The 19,462-nt window shown below is 45.9% G+C and overlaps 2 protein-coding genes across 5 annotated transcripts in view; one reads left to right on the top strand and one right to left on the bottom strand.

The window, feature by feature from the left end:
- The window catches only part of TMEM178B (transmembrane protein 178B), a 217,769-nt gene extending 201,027 nt beyond the window's left edge, over positions 1-16,742 (bottom strand). For 3 of the 4 annotated variants that reach the window (XM_021388437.1, XM_021388443.1, XM_021388431.1), the window contains exon 1: positions 15,927-16,742. In XM_021388437.1, the coding sequence (XP_021244112.1) occupies positions 15,927-16,308 (382 nt within the window). In that variant the 5' untranslated portion in view covers positions 16,309-16,742. The remainder of the gene's footprint in view (positions 1-15,926) is intronic. The other variant, XM_021388423.1, reaches the window with a different exon arrangement.
- LOC110398184 (translation initiation factor IF-2-like) lies at positions 16,331-18,996 on the top strand. The gene is made up of 3 exons (XM_021395655.1): positions 16,331-16,655; positions 16,741-17,665; positions 17,761-18,996. The coding sequence occupies exons 1-2, from the start codon at positions 16,331-16,333 to the stop codon at positions 17,592-17,594; spliced, it is 1,179 nt and encodes a 392-aa protein (XP_021251330.1). The 3' UTR covers positions 17,595-17,665; positions 17,761-18,996.

Raw genomic sequence — 19,462 nt, 5'->3', positions numbered from 1 at the left:
TGCCTATGATGGCAGAAGGGATTTGCTCAGTTATCTAGCCCTGACCCTAACAGAAACAAGCTGATTCCTGCTGCATTTTCACCAGAGCTGCATCTCACCTAATTCTGTGTGTCACCTGTAATAGCCATTTTCTCTTCCCGAAATGATTTTTGCAGCCCTGCAGTTGAAATCATCTGGAAGCACAAGATTGGACTTTGAATGGCCTCTGATACTATCAGCAAGCTGAGCCATTGTTCTGCATCTCGGCCGCAGTTTTCCCCTTTTATCGTTCACTGAGATGTACACACAAACCCAAAGGGGACAGTCAGTCACATGTGATGATGCTATCAAACTTACTGCTCCTCTTCCTCAGCAGGAGGAGCCTGACCAAAGTCAGGGGAACACTGAGGTACCTGCAACAAGCAGAGCGATTTGGGACTGATCTCCACATGTGACAAAGCAGTCATCAAAGCAATAGAGCAAGATGAGGATCTTGAAAAATGCAAAGATAGTAACAAGAGCAATGAGGAGGTCTTGCTTTATTATAAATTATTCCCAGTATGCCACAGAATGCTCTTGAGCCTGAATTCACAGTGATCTGTAATGCTCAATTCCCTTCTAAGAATTGCTGGGTTAACCAAAAGCTCAATTACACCAAGGTATTCAGGGCCCCTGATGAGGTTTGGGCTGTAAGGTTCATGCTGCATATTGATTTGCCTTTTCCTCCTCCTTGCCTCCTCGCAGGCCTCCTCTCCCCTTTCATGCACATAGACCACCTCAGCGCGGGGGGAATTGTCTCAAGGTCACACCAAGATGCTTCCGTATGGTTCAGCTAAGAAAAATGCAGAAATAGCATAAAATACGGTGTAAAAGCAATAGACTGAAAATAATGTGTTATTTTCAGACAGAGCCCAGGTTTATTCAAGATACAGGGTTATAAATGCACACTTAAAACTTTCCTATGCTTTACCAGCTAAAACAACAGGAGCAAATGAGGCTGTGATCTGTCAAGTGATCCTTTGTCACTCCCAGTACAGCCCCGTAATCCTTCAGTTGTGATTATGCAGAGGAATATTACATTGATCCTGCAAAATATCTCTGATTGGATCAACATTATTTTCTCTCGCATTGACAAGGTCTTACCAGAGAATGACTATAATTCCACCGCTAACACTGTCTTACTGAAATCCCCCAATAAATCCTCAAAGCAGTGCTGTTAGTAATACCTTTATTAGACTAACTAAACAAGATATTTATATGAAGGGCTTTCCAAAGGATTCTAGCTCCTGCTGCAGTTTCCAGAGGAAAACTTGATCAAAAGAGCACTACTGAAAGACCCGCTCTGAACGAAGCTTTGCACAGCCATAAGTAGCAGGTGAAATTACCCTTTCAAGATTCACAAGGCTGCTCACAGGTTTACAGAAGTAACTGCTGTTTTCTTGCCCATCCTACAGCAAGGGTGATCTCAGCACCGAGAGGCATCGTTGGCAGGAAACCTCACAGCACATCTGGTTCACAGACAAGGCTGGAGTTCAGGGTCTCCCCACATGTTCCACAAACATGCCATCACAATGGCCATTTGCCAAATGCCAAAAGGGAAATATGGTTTTTATGCATCTGCTACTATTTCGATATTTGTTGAGGGCCAAATCTTAACAAAAGACCTGTTTCCCTTCCCACTCCTGCTCTCTCAGCCCACTGGTGTTTCCCTTCTTCTCTTCCTCTTCTCTTTGTGTGAATCTCCTCTAATTTTGTCTCCATTTTATTTGCTCTACAGCTCCAGGCTTTCAGTCCCAGTGCCTTCATTCCCACGCTGATGTCCCCTTCTCCACTGAGGTTGAATTCTCACCTTCTGTCTTGAAATGTGATGCTCCACTGAGATCAGCCACAACTTCAGTGACCTCCTTGTAAAGCCACGAGAGCTACAAACGTACCTCTGTCCTACCTTCCTAAACCTTTAAAGAGGACCACAACAATCATGAGTAAACAAAGTGCTGTGTCTATCAAAAAGCTTAAGCGCAGCTGAAAGACAGTATAGAGAACCATACATCAATTAGTAGGTGATAAAGCTACAAAGACAATATATCAGTAAAAGAATATCAGACAGCAAGGAAGAGAATATGTCTTCCTAAATTCTATGAAACCAGGTTGTTACTCGTGATGGGTAAATTCTAGCTATTATATGTTTCATGTAAATATTTTCCCCATATTCTTCACAGCAATATACTGAAATGTCAGAGGAGTCACTTCTCTGCTCCCAGGCCTTTAGAAATAAAGGAAAAATAATTGATACTAGCCTTTGAAAAGGAATGGGCTGATGGTAAAATAAACTGTTAATGGCTGTAGAGAGAACTCCTGACCATTTTCCTCCATCCACAACCAGATTTTTACAGTCTGGTTCAAATATCTGTGCGCCAGATGCCTAAACTGTGATGTCAGCTTTGAAGGTCATTGTCATAACTGTGATGGATAGCAAAACTTTCTCAAATGAAAGCTTGAACTCAGGAGCACTGACCTGCCCTAAGGGCTAGGTTCTGTGATAAATGCTACAGCTGTGAAACTGCATTATAGCACAGCGCAGTCCATGGACCTCCATGGCCCTTGTTAATACACTGTCATGTTGATGGGGTCATGGACACATGTGATGAGCTCCCAACCCATTCACCAACCAGGCTTCACCAATTTCCCAGAAACTTTCTGTGGCCTCTTCCAATGATGTGCAGAGCGATATGCTCCCGTCCTGAAGGAAGGGTGCAGATCAAACAGCAAGATGAACATACAAATGTTCCATCACACCACAGCAATCAAGTAACAGTCCTCAAAATGCAGGTCCAGGAACTCCCAAAACGTAATGAACTACATTCAAATGAGGGGATACTCTATAAAGAAGACATGTCCTTCCAGTCATCCCAATCCCACCAGCCAAAAACTACACTCCATATGAAATACGGTAACACTACCACATGCAGCAGTGTAGAGGTGGGTGGGATGCCGCAAGCCCTTTGTTCAAGGCCAGACCAGCAGCAAGTGAAGGAGATCTTGAGCCTGAAGACCTGAAGTCCATGCCTCAGCACTGTGGGCAACTTTCTGCCAAGAGAATTCCTGCTTCTTTTGCCTTTCTCTCTCTTTGCAGTGGTATTCTTAGAAACACACACAAGAAAAAAAGGCTTTGTTGCTGAGGAGTTTGTCTGCTCCTGCTGCTGCTTCTTCACTTGAAGGCATTGACAAGGCAATTAGTTGCTGCGTCACAGGCGGGATGCTAACAGTAACTGATGAGCAAGAGGAGGAAAGATGTGCCACCAGCTTCATGTATGAGGGAACACCGATGAGGGCAGGACCAGGTTCCTCACCGCAGGGTTAAAAGGGAAATGCTGGGAGGAAGCAGAGGCCATCCCTGTAGTGCCATTGTGTGAAGCCAGAGCTTATACTGGCTACCTCTCTCCTCCTGTCAGCCATTCAAGCAGCCTTCTCTTTTAGACATTAAAACAAGCTGCCCCACATTTTCCTACGAAACCTCATTTAGAAACACCTCTCTCAGATTTGAAACAAGTTCCTGTGCCTTTCCCAGAAAGAAGTTTCACTTTCAAGTTTCACTTGAGGCCAAGACATTGCATGAGCCCATTCTGCAGCCACTTCATCACAGGGAAACATGAGCTGACAGGGGTCAGTGTGAGACTGTACAGCAGCGCTCCCATTCCCACAAGCCTGAAGCCACCCCTGGCAGTCTGGGGCAACCCTTCCCATTTCCCACTTGGAGCAATGAATTACAATGAACAGCATTTGGAACTGCAGGCTCCTCAGGATACCAGGTACAAAGCAGTCCTTTTTCCTCTTGGATACAAAAGATTATTTCACATCAAAAGGACAGACAGCTCAAGTCAGCATCAACAACCATGGAAACCCCTTGCTCCAAACCCTCGGCAGCACATAGTGGCTTACTGCAGCATCCCTCTGCCACAAACACGAGGCTTCCAGAAGCGAGCAGTTTCTTCCAGCAATGCAGAGGACATGCTCTGCTACTCTGATCTCAGGCAAGGTTCCCAGATCTCCAGACATACCGAGCATCCCAGTTTGTCTTGCTCCACCCTGATTGATGGAGCCTTTTTTTCCACTTTTCTAGGAGCAGAATTATATCCCCAAATGCTATTCCAGTGATGTTCCCTATCTTTTACTGCTCTGGTGCCTCTCCGTTCCCCTTCCCCAAGACTTGTGAGAACTGTGTTCTCCTAACACACACGCAAGTGCACAAGCAACCAGGAGCTGGTGCCATTAGCCCTCAGAAATCCAAGTACTCCCTGACAAAATCCTTCCCACTCTGAGGAAACTAACCCAGCATTGCCAGCCAAATGGCTGAACATTTTGTGAACTGAAATGCGCATCTCGTGGTAATTTAAATATGTGCAAATAAGAGTTTAATTCCACTGCTGCCAGCAATTCTGGATGTTTAAATATAGTACGAAAACACCATAGCTTCTATTTTATTTTATATAAACTATTTAAAGGAGAAAGTCTAAGGCTCTGCATTCCTCTGGTTATGAATCCATATGGCTGAGAATCCGGCAGGACTTTGCTGTTGTTAAGCTAAAGCAGTAGGATACTAGAGCAGACAAGGGAGCCAGGAAACAAAGACCCTAATAACTGCATTATCTAAAGGAAAGATACAAAAAAAAATGCACATTAAGTGCATACGGGCATCATCCATGATCCTTCACGGATGTGAGGGGTGTCACTGGGAGGAAATGAAGTGCAGCTCAGACTGAGGTGAAAGAGACAAAGCAGCTGGGATGGTGCAGCTGGATTTGTCTTGGGTCCCTTCCCACTCACCAGGCAACCATGGCTGGTGTCAGACACCCAGTGACAAACACTCCTTCCGTCGGATCCTGCTTGATGTAGAGCTGAATATGCCCTTCCTTGGGGAAAAAAAAAGAGGAATTAATAGTAATAACAAATTAATCCTTCACAGTCCTATGACATGCTTCACAAGGACACGGTACTAGAAAGGACTATCCGTGTTCGTTTTTCTTGCACAGCAGGAAAGTATATCATATAATCCTTCCTCCTAAATATATCCATCTTCATCCTTAAAACCTGTTAGAAGTGCTGTGCCCTCATCACTCCTTCCAGAATCCCACTTCAGCACAGCTTTCAGCCTACATATATTCACAGCCCTCACACAGTGTTTCCTTGCTGATGTCCCTAGCTTAAACACAGCTTCTCCCCTCCCGTGGTTTAACCCCTTCTCTTCTGGCTAACAGTTACAGTTGTATAATAAACTTTTCACCCCTCTCTTCATGCTAGTAACCTCACTCTAGATGTGCTTCAGATCAGGATAGGATCCTCCCTATCCTGAATTCATCTTCCTCAGAGGTGGTTGAATAGTGAAGATTGTAACATGACGTTAACATTTCCCTGCTTGAGACATCTCACCAGCACTGTTCTTCAGCCACACCTGATTTGCCCTGATCATGGTTGTCCCACTGTGTCCACACTTCAGGACAGATGCATCTTCATGAGCCTCCTGTCCACAGTAATTTGTGCTCCGTGCTTACATCTCACTTGCATGTTGGGTGAGATTTAGGCACGCCCCTTTCCCACCTTGAAGGAAAAGCCACTGCAGTGCCTGGGCAGGAAGGGAGCCACCTGAGCCCCAGAACTCTCACCGTCCAGATGTCTGGGGGACTAGACTTTCACTATCTAATACGGGGCATATTTGCACAATAATATAAACCTGTCTTTCAGGATCAAACATTCACATGGAAAAGAAATTTCACATTGTTACTCTCTTACTGCATGACTTGATTCTTGGTATTAAATTTTGCATCTTTACTACCAACTTATCCTCAAGATTGCCCACATTTTTGTACATAAATTCCAGGTCTCCTTTCTCTGCATATTTTATGGCAGCAGCAAACATCTTTCTGTTTGCATCCAGGCCAGTGAGATATCACCTTGCCTTGCAAACCTTGCTCCAATATCACTGATGACGTTATTAAACAACCTTCCTTCATCTTAATACTCCCTCTTTCTGCACTTGTTGGCTTCCTTCAGCCAGTTCCTTAAACACACTGTAAATTGTGTTCTAATTACCTTAACATTGTAATGAATTGTTTCCTCAGGGGTAGAATATAAAATCCTTTCCCCAGATCCCAATATGTTAGGTCTACTACATTTTCTTCTCTGGAAAACTGGTTATCTTCCTGGCAAAATATATCAGGGTAGTTTGGCACACCTCACATAGAAAAACATATGTTGCGTGTATATTTCTTTTTCCCTCATGTGTTTAATTAATCTTTCCTTTAGAACTTACTTTAAACTCTGTTTAGTATTATTATGATTAAACTAAAAGGTCCTCTGTGGCCCAGACAACTTTTTCCCTTTTCTTTAAATATAGATTTGCTACTTTTCATTCCTACTGTACCATCTTAATAGGACAGATTTATTGAAAATCCTTTTTACTGGACCTGCAGTGTCACGTACCACATCTTTCAGTACTCAGAGATGGAAATTATCCAGCTTCCCAATTTGAGCCCATTAAGCTATTTGAGTTTTTTTTATTTCCCCTGTTCCTGTTAGCTGGCTACTTTGTCTCTCTGAACAGCATAACTTTCCCACATATCTCTTTAACCATTATGGAATATCACCGAGCAGAACTGGGTGATCTTGAGGACTGGTGAATAGAAAAGGGACTAACAATGGGACATTTCTTTCCAGTGTCAACTTTAGCCCTGCAGGATATGTTTACATCGCTGGACAACAATCCTCTGTGTAAAACAGGGATAATCCTGCTCTTCAGAAGTCCTTTACGGTTAAATATCACAACATACATATTCAGGCACTGTCACACAGGGAACCACTGAAGTAGCTAAGGCAGAGCAATATAACTGGATCATCAGTTACCATCAATCAGCATCATTCCTTAAAAGTCAGTGCAGTGACCTTAATTTACACTTTTAACACTTGACTGAACTTTTTATTACTATTGTGGTTTCGGTTTGTTGTAGCTTTTACGTCAATAAATGCCCACTGAACAGAAAGCAAAAGTACCAACAAAAGTATTCATATTTAGTGCTTATAAAGGCTTTTTTACATATTAAAAGATGTGAGTTGATTGGTGGAGACATAGAGACAAGCATTGTACATTCATATTTATGTTTTAGTGTCTCTTCCATTCAGCTTATATCCTTGTTTGACCTACCCAGTCACAGGGCTTCACACCAGGCCCCGCGCTTCACACCAGACCTTTCACTTTCCCTGAGCCTCCTGCTCCACCACCTGGACCGTCATCTGGACTCTTTCTGCAACATCCAGTGGCCACCACATTCACGCCAAGCTTGTTTGGCCTTTATATCATCTCAGATCAGTATTAAGGACTTCTTGCCTGCTCTCAGACCTCTATCACCCTCTTAATCGATAATTTCTTTCCTTTCTTCACATGCTGATTTGATCTGTACTGCACTCTTTTCCATAGACCTTTTACTCTGCATTTCCCTATCTACTTCTGCTCTGCCATCCCAAATCCCTACTGACTCATACCGGCTGCTCTCTGCTATATCTCACATAGTAGAGCACCACTAATGGGAATCCCACTGCCTGCTCACTCTCTCCTCTGTAAGTGCGTTTTTCTCTCATTCAGTTCTGCTCTTCTTCTGAGTTTACTGCTCCAGCTCAGCTCAGCTAAATCCCAGCCTCGCAGTCATCGTCACCTCTTTGCTACGTTTGGCTCATTCCTCAGACCCTCCCACCTCCTCCAGCCCCCGCTTCAGCTGTTGCACAGAATTTCATCCAGTTCTTCCACAAGAAAAATGACTATGATCTTCCTCTTCCAGTAGCTTTGCCTTCTGTTCCCTCTTCCCCTCCTACCACTCCCTTATTCTTTCCCACAGATGAAAAACCTCCTGTGCAGCTCTTTTCTTTCATTTAATTTGTTTGCCACTGAGTCAGTCTTGTCCTACCTCCTGACCTTCCTTGTGGTCATTCTTGTCTTCTCATTCTCTCTTCTCTTTGACCTCGCACACCCCTCTGCCTCTTTGCTCTCATAACACAAGTGCCATTCAATCTCTTTCCTCTCAAAGTATTCTCACCTTAAAGCAGTTATTCTTCTCTCTAAATACCGTGTTGTTTTCTCTCCTTCCTTTCATCACCAGCCACTCTAAATACTGCAAATACAGATCCCATCTGGAGCCCCTCCCCACTCCCAGTCTGAGCTTCCCAGTTCCATGCAGCTTTCCCTCCGTTGCAGCCGATGCTGCCAATGTCTGTACTTAGCCTACACAATTTCAGCATACTCTGAATTCTCTGTTCTCATCAGCTGCAGCATGTCAGCTATCTTCAGCGGTCTCCTATGCTGAGACTGTGTGTTTCATCAGCTATCATGACTTTATTCAATTCTTTTGCACCACCTTCAAATGTGCTCATTTGAACATCCTCCAGAAGACACCTTTCTTCCCTGGCTCCTGCTCTGCTACTCTTCAGTGAAGTTCACGGGATTTTTCTCCCTCTGTATTTTTCTCCTTGGTAATTTCTGTCATAAATACGGATTTCACTACCATCTTCATGCAGCAGTTTACAGATTCACTCCTCTAACACAAACTTGTCCATACTCACAGTCTCTCTGACTCTCCATCGTAGAGATATCAAACTTAGATATAACCTTATCAACTTATCATAGCTAAATCTAAGTTCCTAATGTTGTTGTCTCTTTTTCTTTACTATACGTCCCCTTCAATAATTCTTCTCTTGATCAGCACTGCTAAATGTGTTACTTTCTTTGTTGTTCTGATGAACTTGAGTGACATATTCATCTCATATCTCTGTGCCCGTAGATCCAAGGGATGTCCTTAGACATCCCTTTAGCAGATTCTTTCTCCATCCAGGCTGCCATCATCTCACGTCTTTATTACAGCAATATTTCTTTCTCTGACCTTTACAAATGCCTTCCATGTAACCATTCAGGATGCTGCTAGAAATATCTTTTTCCAAACCCTCCAGTCTAACCAGGTCATTTCTCCTAGCAGCCATAGACTGCCATCTCAATAACTGTCTATCTCATTAGTGCAATCTATTTGTCTTCATTAGGGAAATGTCAACTTCTTCCTACAGTCAGCCGAAGAGGTCAGTCCCCATCAACTATTTATTAATTTTTCAAGAAGACATGACCCATGATTTTGTTGGTGCCATCCCTCAGTCTTTGGAAGACAATCTTGTAAGCATCTGCACCTCCTATTCATTATCCATTTTTACAGCTCTTCTAGGAATTCTGCATTTTGTGGTGCTTACAGAAATGTGGGTACCCTGCTGATGTTTTAAAGCCACTACCGGTCATGCTGAATATAATTACTTTGTCATCTCCTTGTACTATCTCACAGGGCGCATTACTCTCCAATATTTAAAGCACAGCAACGTGTCAAAAGGACAGGAACGTTTTTCTGTTTCATGATTTCTGATCCATGATTAAGGCTCGTAAATCTTGTGGCAGAACTCTAACTGGTATTAATAATAATGAACAGAATCCCTATTATACTGCTGCCGAGCTGAGGCACAAGAGATTAAGTCATTTGCTTCAGGTCGTGAAGAAACAGTATGGTAGAGCTTGGACTGAATTCTGGCTTTGTAAGCCCTGCCTTAGCTCTGACACTACCTCTTTTCACCTATTTCGGTAGTTACCTACAAAGAAATGTGATTTCAGCTGGCTCAGCTGGGCAGCGCTGGATGTTTATTTGTGGAAGAATTAGGTTTTATGAGAGAGAAAATGGAGACATTTCTATTTTATAGCCTGATTTCTCTCCTGCAGAGAAAATATGTCGGTTTACATTCTTTTTTGTCTTTTTTAAGTGGATGCTGTTTTGAATGATCTATTAAGTGCGTTTGGATTTTGGAATCCACATTCTTTATTTATTTGTACCTTAAAACACTAAAAAACACTGTCTCTTTCTTTCTTTTCCTTTTAAAGAAGTGAATATGTACTCAAGGGTTCCAGCAACACTTGATTAGCAATGAGCCATTAAGTAACTTATATTATAAATGACTATCATTACATTTTTGCAGAACGTACAAGACACAAAGTCTTCTTCCACTTCTTTTCATTGGCTCTGCAATAGTTAATGAACTCACTCCATTCTCGAACAGCTATTCTGAGTGCACAGAAAGGCTTTTTCAATGAGTAAAAGCAGTATTAATACGGATTTTTGGAGCTGACAAAATAATTCAAATCATTTCATCTCTATTTAAATACTTTTTCTTAGTACACGTTTATTTTTTGCAGCAAATGGAACACATCTGCACTCTTACTAAGACTTTCCCCCACATTTTAAAAAAAGTTTTGAAGCAACACGCAAAAGGGATAAAAATGCTGAGATTCCTCAAAAGGATTCGGATGCTCAGTTAAGTGAATGGGAATTAAGCACGCAGTCCTGTAGGCAGCTCTGCAAATACCAGTTTCTGCTGAGAAGGGCATGATCCCGTCATTTTTACTCAGGCAAAATTTCCATTTGTCTTCACTGACAATTTTGCTTGAAAGCCAACAGCTTGACTGAAATTTGCTCTTTAAAACAGCATGACTAAAAACAGTCGCAGCTCTGATAAATTACATATATGTTCTCAGTATTTTTAGCAGATATGTATTATCAAACTAATTATCTCAGATGTGTCAGAGGAACACGTTGAGTTCTCACCACTTGCGGTAAAGATGCTTCTTAATGAATTGTTCCTTCTGCGCTAACAGACGTAGAACAACAGTGTCACTGAAAATGGTGAGGCGAAGCCCTTGCTTAGCCTAAAGTTCAACTGAAAGTATACTTCCTGCTCAAATTTTAGCCAATCCCTCCTGCAGAATTTTGTTGTGACAGAATAGAGCGTAGACCTTGTGCTGGCCTTTCCAGGGACCGCTTTAACCTCAAAGGAATTGCGAAAGGCCTGAACTTGCTGCATCACCGCGTTCAATAAAACATTCACTACTGACTTCGCGAGGATCAGAACCAAGACTTCAGTAAAGTCCTTTTTATAATGAGTACATTTGGTGGGATTTCAAACACATAAACTAAGCACTCACGTTCTTTAAATGTGTGAAGAACATATGCAAAAAGATGGCTGTCCTAATTTGTCTGGCACAAACATTGCATTTTAAAACTGAAATCTACAGAACTGCAAGGTATTGTGAGTACTTTTATGGAAATAAATCTTTTTGCTCCTAGAGATAGATGCAAGTAGCCTCTCTTCAGGCTTTTCCAATTGTGTATAAATAATCCCTCGTGACGGCTGGAGTAGTCTTGTTAAGCCTTTCTTCCTCAATTGTGCCATGCATCTGACAATCAGAACAGAGAAGGCTTTCATCCCAGAAATCTTGCATATTATTTGGTTTGGAGATAGGCTGCACAGGAATTAGTTTCTCTTTTTTTTTTTTTTTTTTTTTTGATGGTGGCACGCGTCTGAGTATACATGCAATGAAGTGTTTTAAAAATAGGATTTACTATGACTTCCATGGACCTTGGGGAGGAAGGAAGGTAAACAGGGAGCTGAAATAATAAGGTCACTGTAAAATTTTTTAAATAAAATTGGATTCCAGTGGCAGGCAGCAGAGCCCCATACAGGCAGGTTTAACTGGCAGTCTTCCAGAAGGGAGATGCAAGGTCCTCTGAGCGGTAATTGTCTAAATGGAACAGTCTCTGGTTATTGTGCAACTTTTCCGTGTACTTTATTGTACCTTTATAATTAAATGATGTAATTTCTTTTTATCCTTTCTTGTTTCCCTGTCGACTAGAGCAGGAAAGCATCCAAGCAACACTGCAATCCAAGCAATGATGCGGACAGACCCTGTGGCTTGCAGGTTTATTTTCTGGGTCACTACAAGTTGTACGCAAGGCGTTGTGAGCTGGTGATTGCCAAGCAGGAAACAAACTCTGCCTTCCCCCTGCTGCAAGTGGATGCTTATCTGCACTGCAAACCTCTCTATGCACAGTGCTGGAGGCGCTTGATTCCCTGGAATTTTTTGGGAGGGTGAGGGAATGCTGCTTTTGCTAGAAACTCAGCGGCAGAAAGGCAGCCAGTGTCTGTAACAGGGTATGGAGAACACTACATTCAAGAGGACATTGAGCACCAGGGCTATTTAATTCACTGAGAAGATCGTGCACACATCTGTGTGTCAGAAGAAGCTCAGAGCATCGCACTGGAGAAAACCGCAGCCAGCATTCCTTGGCTCGGGCCTTCAGGGATCAAGAGCAAAACTCTGGTCCTAACGTGTGCAAACGTTCCATCAAACTCCAAGACAGAATCACAGGATCAACCCCATAAGCTCTTTCTCTTTGGCCACCCCTTCTCCACATAAGCGCTTCCCCTCAGTCCAAATAGCCCATTCACAGGAATGAACATTATTCAGGTGAGTAAAAGTTAGCAAGGCTGAGCCTTGGGTTTGCATGTTTGGCTCCAGTAGTTTTATTATTGACTGTAGTTCACGTATCTTCTGTACGTTTTGTTTTGTTTTCAGTTATAACAAGGAGAACAAATTAGTTGTCTAGTTTTGATGCAGTGCTGGAATGTCCTCCAGGCCTTTGGCTTCTTATGTCTGTCTGCCTCTCCCCAGGTATGCTCACTTGTAAAAATTTGTTTTAATTCGTTGCCTGTTTGTCTAACTGTACTATTAACGTAAATGTTTTAACCACCAGAAATTTAAACTAAGAAATACAGAATAGAATTCCAGTAGTGACCCAGAATCTTCAGAAACACAACTGTTTTTTAAAACCACTGGCATCAGAATATTGCCAAGTACCACAGGGCCTGATCCTGCCACAAGCCATTGCCTACAGCTTGTATTAATTTCAGCAGAGTTCACAAGCAGAATAACTGCAGGGTATTTGCAAAGCTAGTTAGGCTCTTAATGACTATTTTTTATTATCCTTTGATAGACAAATCTACCATCCTCAAAACTGAAAGTTTTGCCTAGGGAAAAGTGTGTCTCTGAGTAAATGGATCACTTAGCTTCTGTCCAGCTTAAAAAGAAGAAAAAAAAAAAAAAGAAAGAAACTTAATAGCATTCACATTCAATTACATGTAGCATTATATGCAATATTTGGGGCCAGAACCCGCATCAATTTATCCAGTTCCGGAAGAGGTGTGCCCATATTAAATTACCAGCTGGCAAAGGATGGAGAGTAAAAGGCCAATGTACCAATGACCATTTGCCCTGGAGCCCTGGTTTTACAAAGAGAGGTATTTCCTCCACGCAAGAAGATGCGCTCCAGTCAGGGTATCTGCTGACTACAGCTACAGCACATCTGCAGTTCTTCACGTTCACATCAGGCAAGCTTTGCCCAAACACCACCCCTGCAATCTTCCAACTCCAGATGAGCGTCTGGCATGGAAGGAAAGCGAGACAAGCACCAGGGTGCTGCCGGGATGAACCGCAAACACCTGCCTCCTCTGCAACACAGAACTGGTTTCAGCACCTGACGGCAGCGGCAGATGTACTTATTCCACTGTCACCATACAGCTGCAGATCGTAAAGGAACGTCTGATATCTGTCCTGAGGAGGAAACAGGGACACTTGTTGTTTCCCCTTGTAAAGACGGCTCCAACACACACACATCAAATTTCTAATTCAGATTCCAGCTTACGTGCTTTCTTAACAGGTGGTTATTTTACATGACTTTTTGGTAAAGGGAGAGTAAAACCCATCCATTCTTTTTGATCGAGCTGCTTACTTGCAGCGGATAAACAATCTCATCATACCGCTATCCCCGGTTTTATTTGTGAGCGAGTCAGAAGCTGTCACTTATCAAATTGACATTACATTTGCTCTCCTATGTTTTAACCTGAAGATGCCAAAGCAGCACAGCTCTACAGCATTAGTGTAAACATGCAACTCTTCAGCACAACTGAGACTTACGCTACAGGTAAACCCTTCCTCCAAAAGGACTGCCAAATGAACCATAATGTTGGTATTCAGCATTACGAGTGTCCCTCCTTTAAAATTGCTCTCAACACACTATGAACTCGTTCGTTAAGCATCCACAGAAAGCCTTCACAGAAGGCAAGGGATTAAGACACCAAATTCTGTGCTCTCCTGACTCCGGAGCACCAACGCCGAGCCGTGGTTTGCTGTCCACCTGCATACGGCCAGAGATAATGTGCAGGGCACGCGCCGTTCCGAGCCCAGGAAGTGGTGTGCTTTTAGGGTGGCTCTCTGTGCACACACAGCAGTGACAGCAGGATCTTCCAAAGACTGCCTTCTCCCATGTTTGACCACCAGGAAGGTGCCCCATTTTGTCTGTCACTTCACAGAGCTGCTCTTACACATAACCCATGGCCAAGCGATTTCATCAGCTTCTGGATATTCTCAAGTCCAGGATGAGGTGGGCGGTGAATGAGGAATGGCTAACTTATTTCAACATGAAAAATCTCTCTAGTAATTGAAACTATTTGGCAAAGGAGACCTCTGGTGCAATGTTTGCCCGCTGGCAAGGTTGAAGTTCTCAGCTTGTGCCACACGTGGCAGAGCAATCCACAGCAAGCCCACACCCCCAGCTAGACAGAGGGGAGAGATCCCTCAGCGTTGGCATGAGCAGCGAGGTGTCAGGATGCAGACCCTTGTCCACTGCTAACAGGATTGAAGCCACCAATGCATCCCATGTAGGTCATTAAATAGAAGTGGACATCAAGGGTCACTAGTAACACAGAGAGGATCTAGGGGTGAAAGGTTCCCCACTATGTCACCTGTGTGCATTGCTTCAGTGCAGGTCTATACCGTGCTACATACCCGTATGACTCCCTTGAACACATACGGAACTGAATGTATACATTGGCAAACATGTGTGAAAACATACCCCTCGAGAATAGTCTTAAGCAATAATTCTGCAGGCATGGTCTGAAAAGGGAGTTAACGCAGGCTACCAAGGGAGCTTGGGACAGAGAATACATGTAGAAAACAAGTGTTCTTGTTTTGTGTGTAAGAAGCAGTGGTTTCACTGCGATGGAAATAAAGCTCTGGAGAACCATCTGAACGCCACAGAAGAACCATGGGAGGGAAATGTTATTTTGTCCTTTGGAGTAACCACGTTATGGGCAGCAAAGATGCTGTCATCCTTTACTGAACCCCAGCCATCCTGCAAAAATGTACATCCTTTGTGGAGGGGATGTGTGGGCAGGGGTTTGTGCGTATCTCCCCTTGCTCTACTTCAGATCAAAGAGACATCTGGGGCAAACTGACCATCATCTTGAGCCGCCACGTTTGGGGAAAGCAGAAAGAGGAGGACCGGAAAACTAGAAAAAGAATGGCACAAAAATGCTCCAGGCAAATAGATGCATCTCCACTCTAAGAGCAAATGATACCTAGAACTCCTAATAAATTAATGTAACGTTTTGTAGGCATTGAAAATATTCCTAAATGTAGCTTAAACAGCAAGCTGGGTTTCCTCCTGCTTGTTAGCATTTCTCTTTGTTTACGCTCCATTTGACAGAAGCCTGCATGTGAGCCCTGCTAATGGTGTAATTCAGGACCGGTGGGGTATTTGGTAAGGGAATGACAAAATACAGACATATGTAGCATCTCATAAAATACTACACACTTTGTCTGAGTCAGCAGGCTCAAACTAAAAATAAAATAAAAAAATATCCAGGCTCTGCTTTATTCATACATTTTGCTTCTGCGTGGAGAATGTTCTGATGCCATGGTGATGGGCTTACAGAGACACAGACATGAAAGAGACGTTCTGAGGTGTGTCTGCTCTCACCCCGCTGCCGCCTTGCTCCCAAACCCCACGTCTCCACGGAGGAGCCCCCAGGGGAAGCCGCCCTGGCGATGCCCCGGGAAGCAGCGCCCAGCCGAGGCACTTCAGCCAACGCAAGGAGAGGGCTTGGCTGGGGATGCACACTTCCACCTGGGAGTCCCAATGGCTCTGCTCAGCTCCCACTGGGCTCGGGAGGGCCCGGCACACGCGTTTGGTAAAAACAGCCCTTACCTTTGGCAATCAGCTCCTCCAGCTCTTGGTCGAATCCTTGTCGGTGGCATTTCCTCCAGAGCCCCATGTTGGTTGAGTTGTACTGTCTGTTGCACTCGTCGACCGCGCTCATGGCAAAGATCTGCCTCCTGTTCCTTGCCAAGAGGAGTTTCCCTTCCCAGCGGTCCAACCTCGACCTGCTGGCCCTGAGAGGCAGGTTGTTGTTGGAGTTGTAAATAAAGCCAGGATCATTTCTCTTAGTGGTGATGCTCTTGCACCTCTCCCTGTGCTTCCTGGCATCAGTTTCGTACCAATGGTCAGAGCAGATCGCCACAGCCAGCATGCCCAGGGCACACAAAGCTAAAGAGAGGCCAGCATACAGCAGCAACCTTCCAGCAGCCATACCTCAGCTTCACGGGAACACCATGGACATCTTCACCGCAGGCAAAGCCCTTGAGCGCGAGGCCACGCCGAAGCCCCGGAGCAGCCGCCGGCCGTCACTCGGCAGAGGCAGCCTCGAGCATCCCCGCTCGTGCGGCTCGCATCCACGCTGCGGAGGGACGCCCAGAGCGCTACGAAGTTCTGCCCCGGGGGCAGTCCTGGGGGCTCATCGGCCTCTGCTCCTCTGCGGAGGAGACGCGGCGAGGAGAAGCGCGGCGCAGCCTTCCTCCCTCCCGCGCGGACGTCCCGCCGCCCTCGCCGCGAGCGAGCCCCGGGGGGGACTCGGGGGCTACGGCCGCTCGATCGGAGGCTCCGTTAATCTCTTTCGGTCCGCTCGGCCGGGAGGCGCGGGGGCGATGGCTTTCGGCTCGGTAGGTTCAGCCCAGCCCCGCAGGACAGAAAGTTCAGAAGCGGGGGCTCTCCCGGCCCCGGGAGGGTGACCCGTCTGTTCTTTGTCAGCCTCTCGGCGCCGGCGTCATCCGGACGGCCGGCTCGGGTTTAAAGCGGGGTCGAAGAGGAGGGAGCGAGACGGGGAGGGAGCGAGACGGGGAGCGATCCGTCGTCGCCGCCGCCGCTTCGAATCGCGGCCGGAGCACCGGCTCCCCGGCCGCGGCTGGCGATGCGGGCGCGCGCGGGTTCGTCTCTCCCTCGGCGGACTCAGCCCGAGTCCCTCAGACGCTCAGTCGCTCGCGGCCGCCGACATCCCGGCTTCCGAACCGCCTCGGCTCCTCCCCGCCAGCCCGGCCATCCGCTCGCCCGGTCCCGCCGGCTCCCCTCGGGCGGCGCGGCCCCGGCAGCCCGGAGCCCTGCCCGAGCGGCGGCCCGGCTCGCTGTGGCTGCGGGCGCCCGGGCAGGGCGGGAGGCGCCGAGGGACCGCGGGGCCTACGGGCGCACCGCCCGGCGGCGGGCAGGCGGCTCCCGCTAGGCGGCACGGGTCCTGGGCCCCGGCATCGCTCCTCCACCCCCTTCCGCCGGCGATCGCTCGCCTTCCTTCGTCAGCGCCGCTTCGGTTTGTCGCGCGCGGCTTTCCTAACGCACGGGCGCGTTCACCGTCGGCAGGATGAAGGCAGGGCTGCGGCTGCCTGGAAGGATGCTCGGGAGCGGGGAGGGGAGCTCGGGGGGAATCGAACCCAAACAAACCAGGGGTGGAAAAAAAAACGCCGCACACCTTACGCGGGGAGGGGAAGGCGGCCGCTAACAGTTGTCAACAGCTCCGGGGCTGCACCATTTCTCTGCCATATGGCCTGATCTCCACGGAGGAGCCGAGGGTTCTAGCTCAGCGGCTTCACGTGAAACGTATCCTCGGCATCAGCAGATACGTATGCAGACATCTTTTTTTTTTTTTTCTTTTTTTTTTTCTCCTTAAATTTCCTCTCCCTTTCTCTCTAATGGGAATAACTCACCCATCTCGTAGAGATCAAAAGCAACAGAAGGCGCGCCGGAGTCCACGAGCTTTAGAAATCTCATTTCACCGTTTTTTAACCTAAATAAGAGTGGATCCGATCTTCCGTACACCTGGGAATCTTTCCTTGTTCAAACACCGAGCCCTGCAGCCTTGGCTAAAGCCTACAGACAGAGAATACAGAGCGCCGAGCCAAAAGCCAGTGATGTCACCCATGCAACGTGAGACTCATTTCTTATTTCTCTGGCCTCCTTAAAGATAAACTGCACCGCTTGGCAGACAGGAAATGTCGAAGCCTTACTTTCTTAAAAGGGGAGAATGTAAAACCTGGATCTAACCGGATCCCGCTCATTCGTGGTCACGAGACCTTACGCTGTGTCACCCAAATCTAAGACAACTGTAGCTGTTTCTGCCTGCACCAAAGAATCCCACCTCCTCTGTAAGGCAGAGTGTGAGCCCACCCTGGATTCGAGACCCGGATTCTGCGTGATCCAGAAAACCAAAGTCTTCAGACTCGGAATGGTACTGTACAGAAAGGAAAGAAGCACGATCATTTCCCTCGCATCAGAAGCCCCGGGTGGGTCCTGGCACACCCTGCTCTGTTAGCACCAGCGCCTCCTGGGGCTGCCAGCAGGGTCCCGCTGCACCCAACATTTGGCTCCCACAGGCTCCACAGCACACAACACAGCAAATAGCAGTCACTCCTACTGCAGCAAGAAGCCCACCGCCCCGTGTCTCCCCAAGACTGAGCTCTGCAAAAGCCTACATCCAAAGAAGGCAGCACATCTCCTTGCACCTCGCTTGCAAACGGGGATTTCCAGCTACGGAAGGGCACCTCTCCCACTAAACCATTTTTCTTTATAAGTGCGCTATATTGTCGAAGCCCCTAGCGAGATTAAGAAGCTCACACGGGGAAAGTCCAAGCCGTAGATGCAGTGACCGGTGCATCTGCTAAAACAGCTCAATTGCAAAATTTCAGCATTATGTTATGAATATTAACTATGCCTGGAAAGCTCCAGGTAAAGGTGATAGTTCCGTTGGAACAAGGCACCAGTTTACATATGTTTAGCAGTAACTTCCCTCTGTGGTTCTTAATAAAGGTAAATTTCTAAGGGTCTAAGTCTGGAAAAAAAGCAACAACAACAAAAAAAAAACCAGCTCAGCTCAGGTGGATCAGCTTCTATAACAGGATTTGTCAAGCAACTCCATGCCAATACATAAAAGCAATTAAATTTGATAATGAGCTTGGAGGAGCCATACTTGTCTTCTGCTGGGGGAAAAAATGTAGAGCTGTGTGGTCAAAAAGCTGCAGGATCCTCCAAGCAGATGGCCAACATGTTTCTTGTACTGCACCCATACTGAGATGAGGGTGTGCCTGGATTGCTTTGTCAATTCTCAGCATCACGACCCAAGCTGGCGGATGATAACAGAGAATAAGGCTGATTTTACCAAACATTTTAGGCTGATAGAGTGGGTGGATTTTAGACTTAAGAATCCATCATCCACTAAAAAGCAGGAACCAGGTCCTGAAAGGTTAGATGGTTCTCTCGCTACAGTGTGAGGCAAGCTCTAGAGTAGGTGCAGGAGAGTTTGCTGCATCTATTCTCCATTTAGACTACAGCACTGGAAGACTGGGGGTAAGGGCATGCACTTCCAGGTTTTATCTTTTTCTCCCAAAAGGCATTTCAGCGGCAGTCTCCATGCATTTTCATTT

Source organism: Numida meleagris, chromosome 1 (genome assembly GCF_002078875.1).
Source record: "Numida meleagris isolate 19003 breed g44 Domestic line chromosome 1, NumMel1.0, whole genome shotgun sequence".
NCBI lineage: Eukaryota > Metazoa > Chordata > Aves > Galliformes > Numididae > Numida > Numida meleagris.
This window is presented reverse-complemented; position numbering and strand designations above follow the sequence as displayed.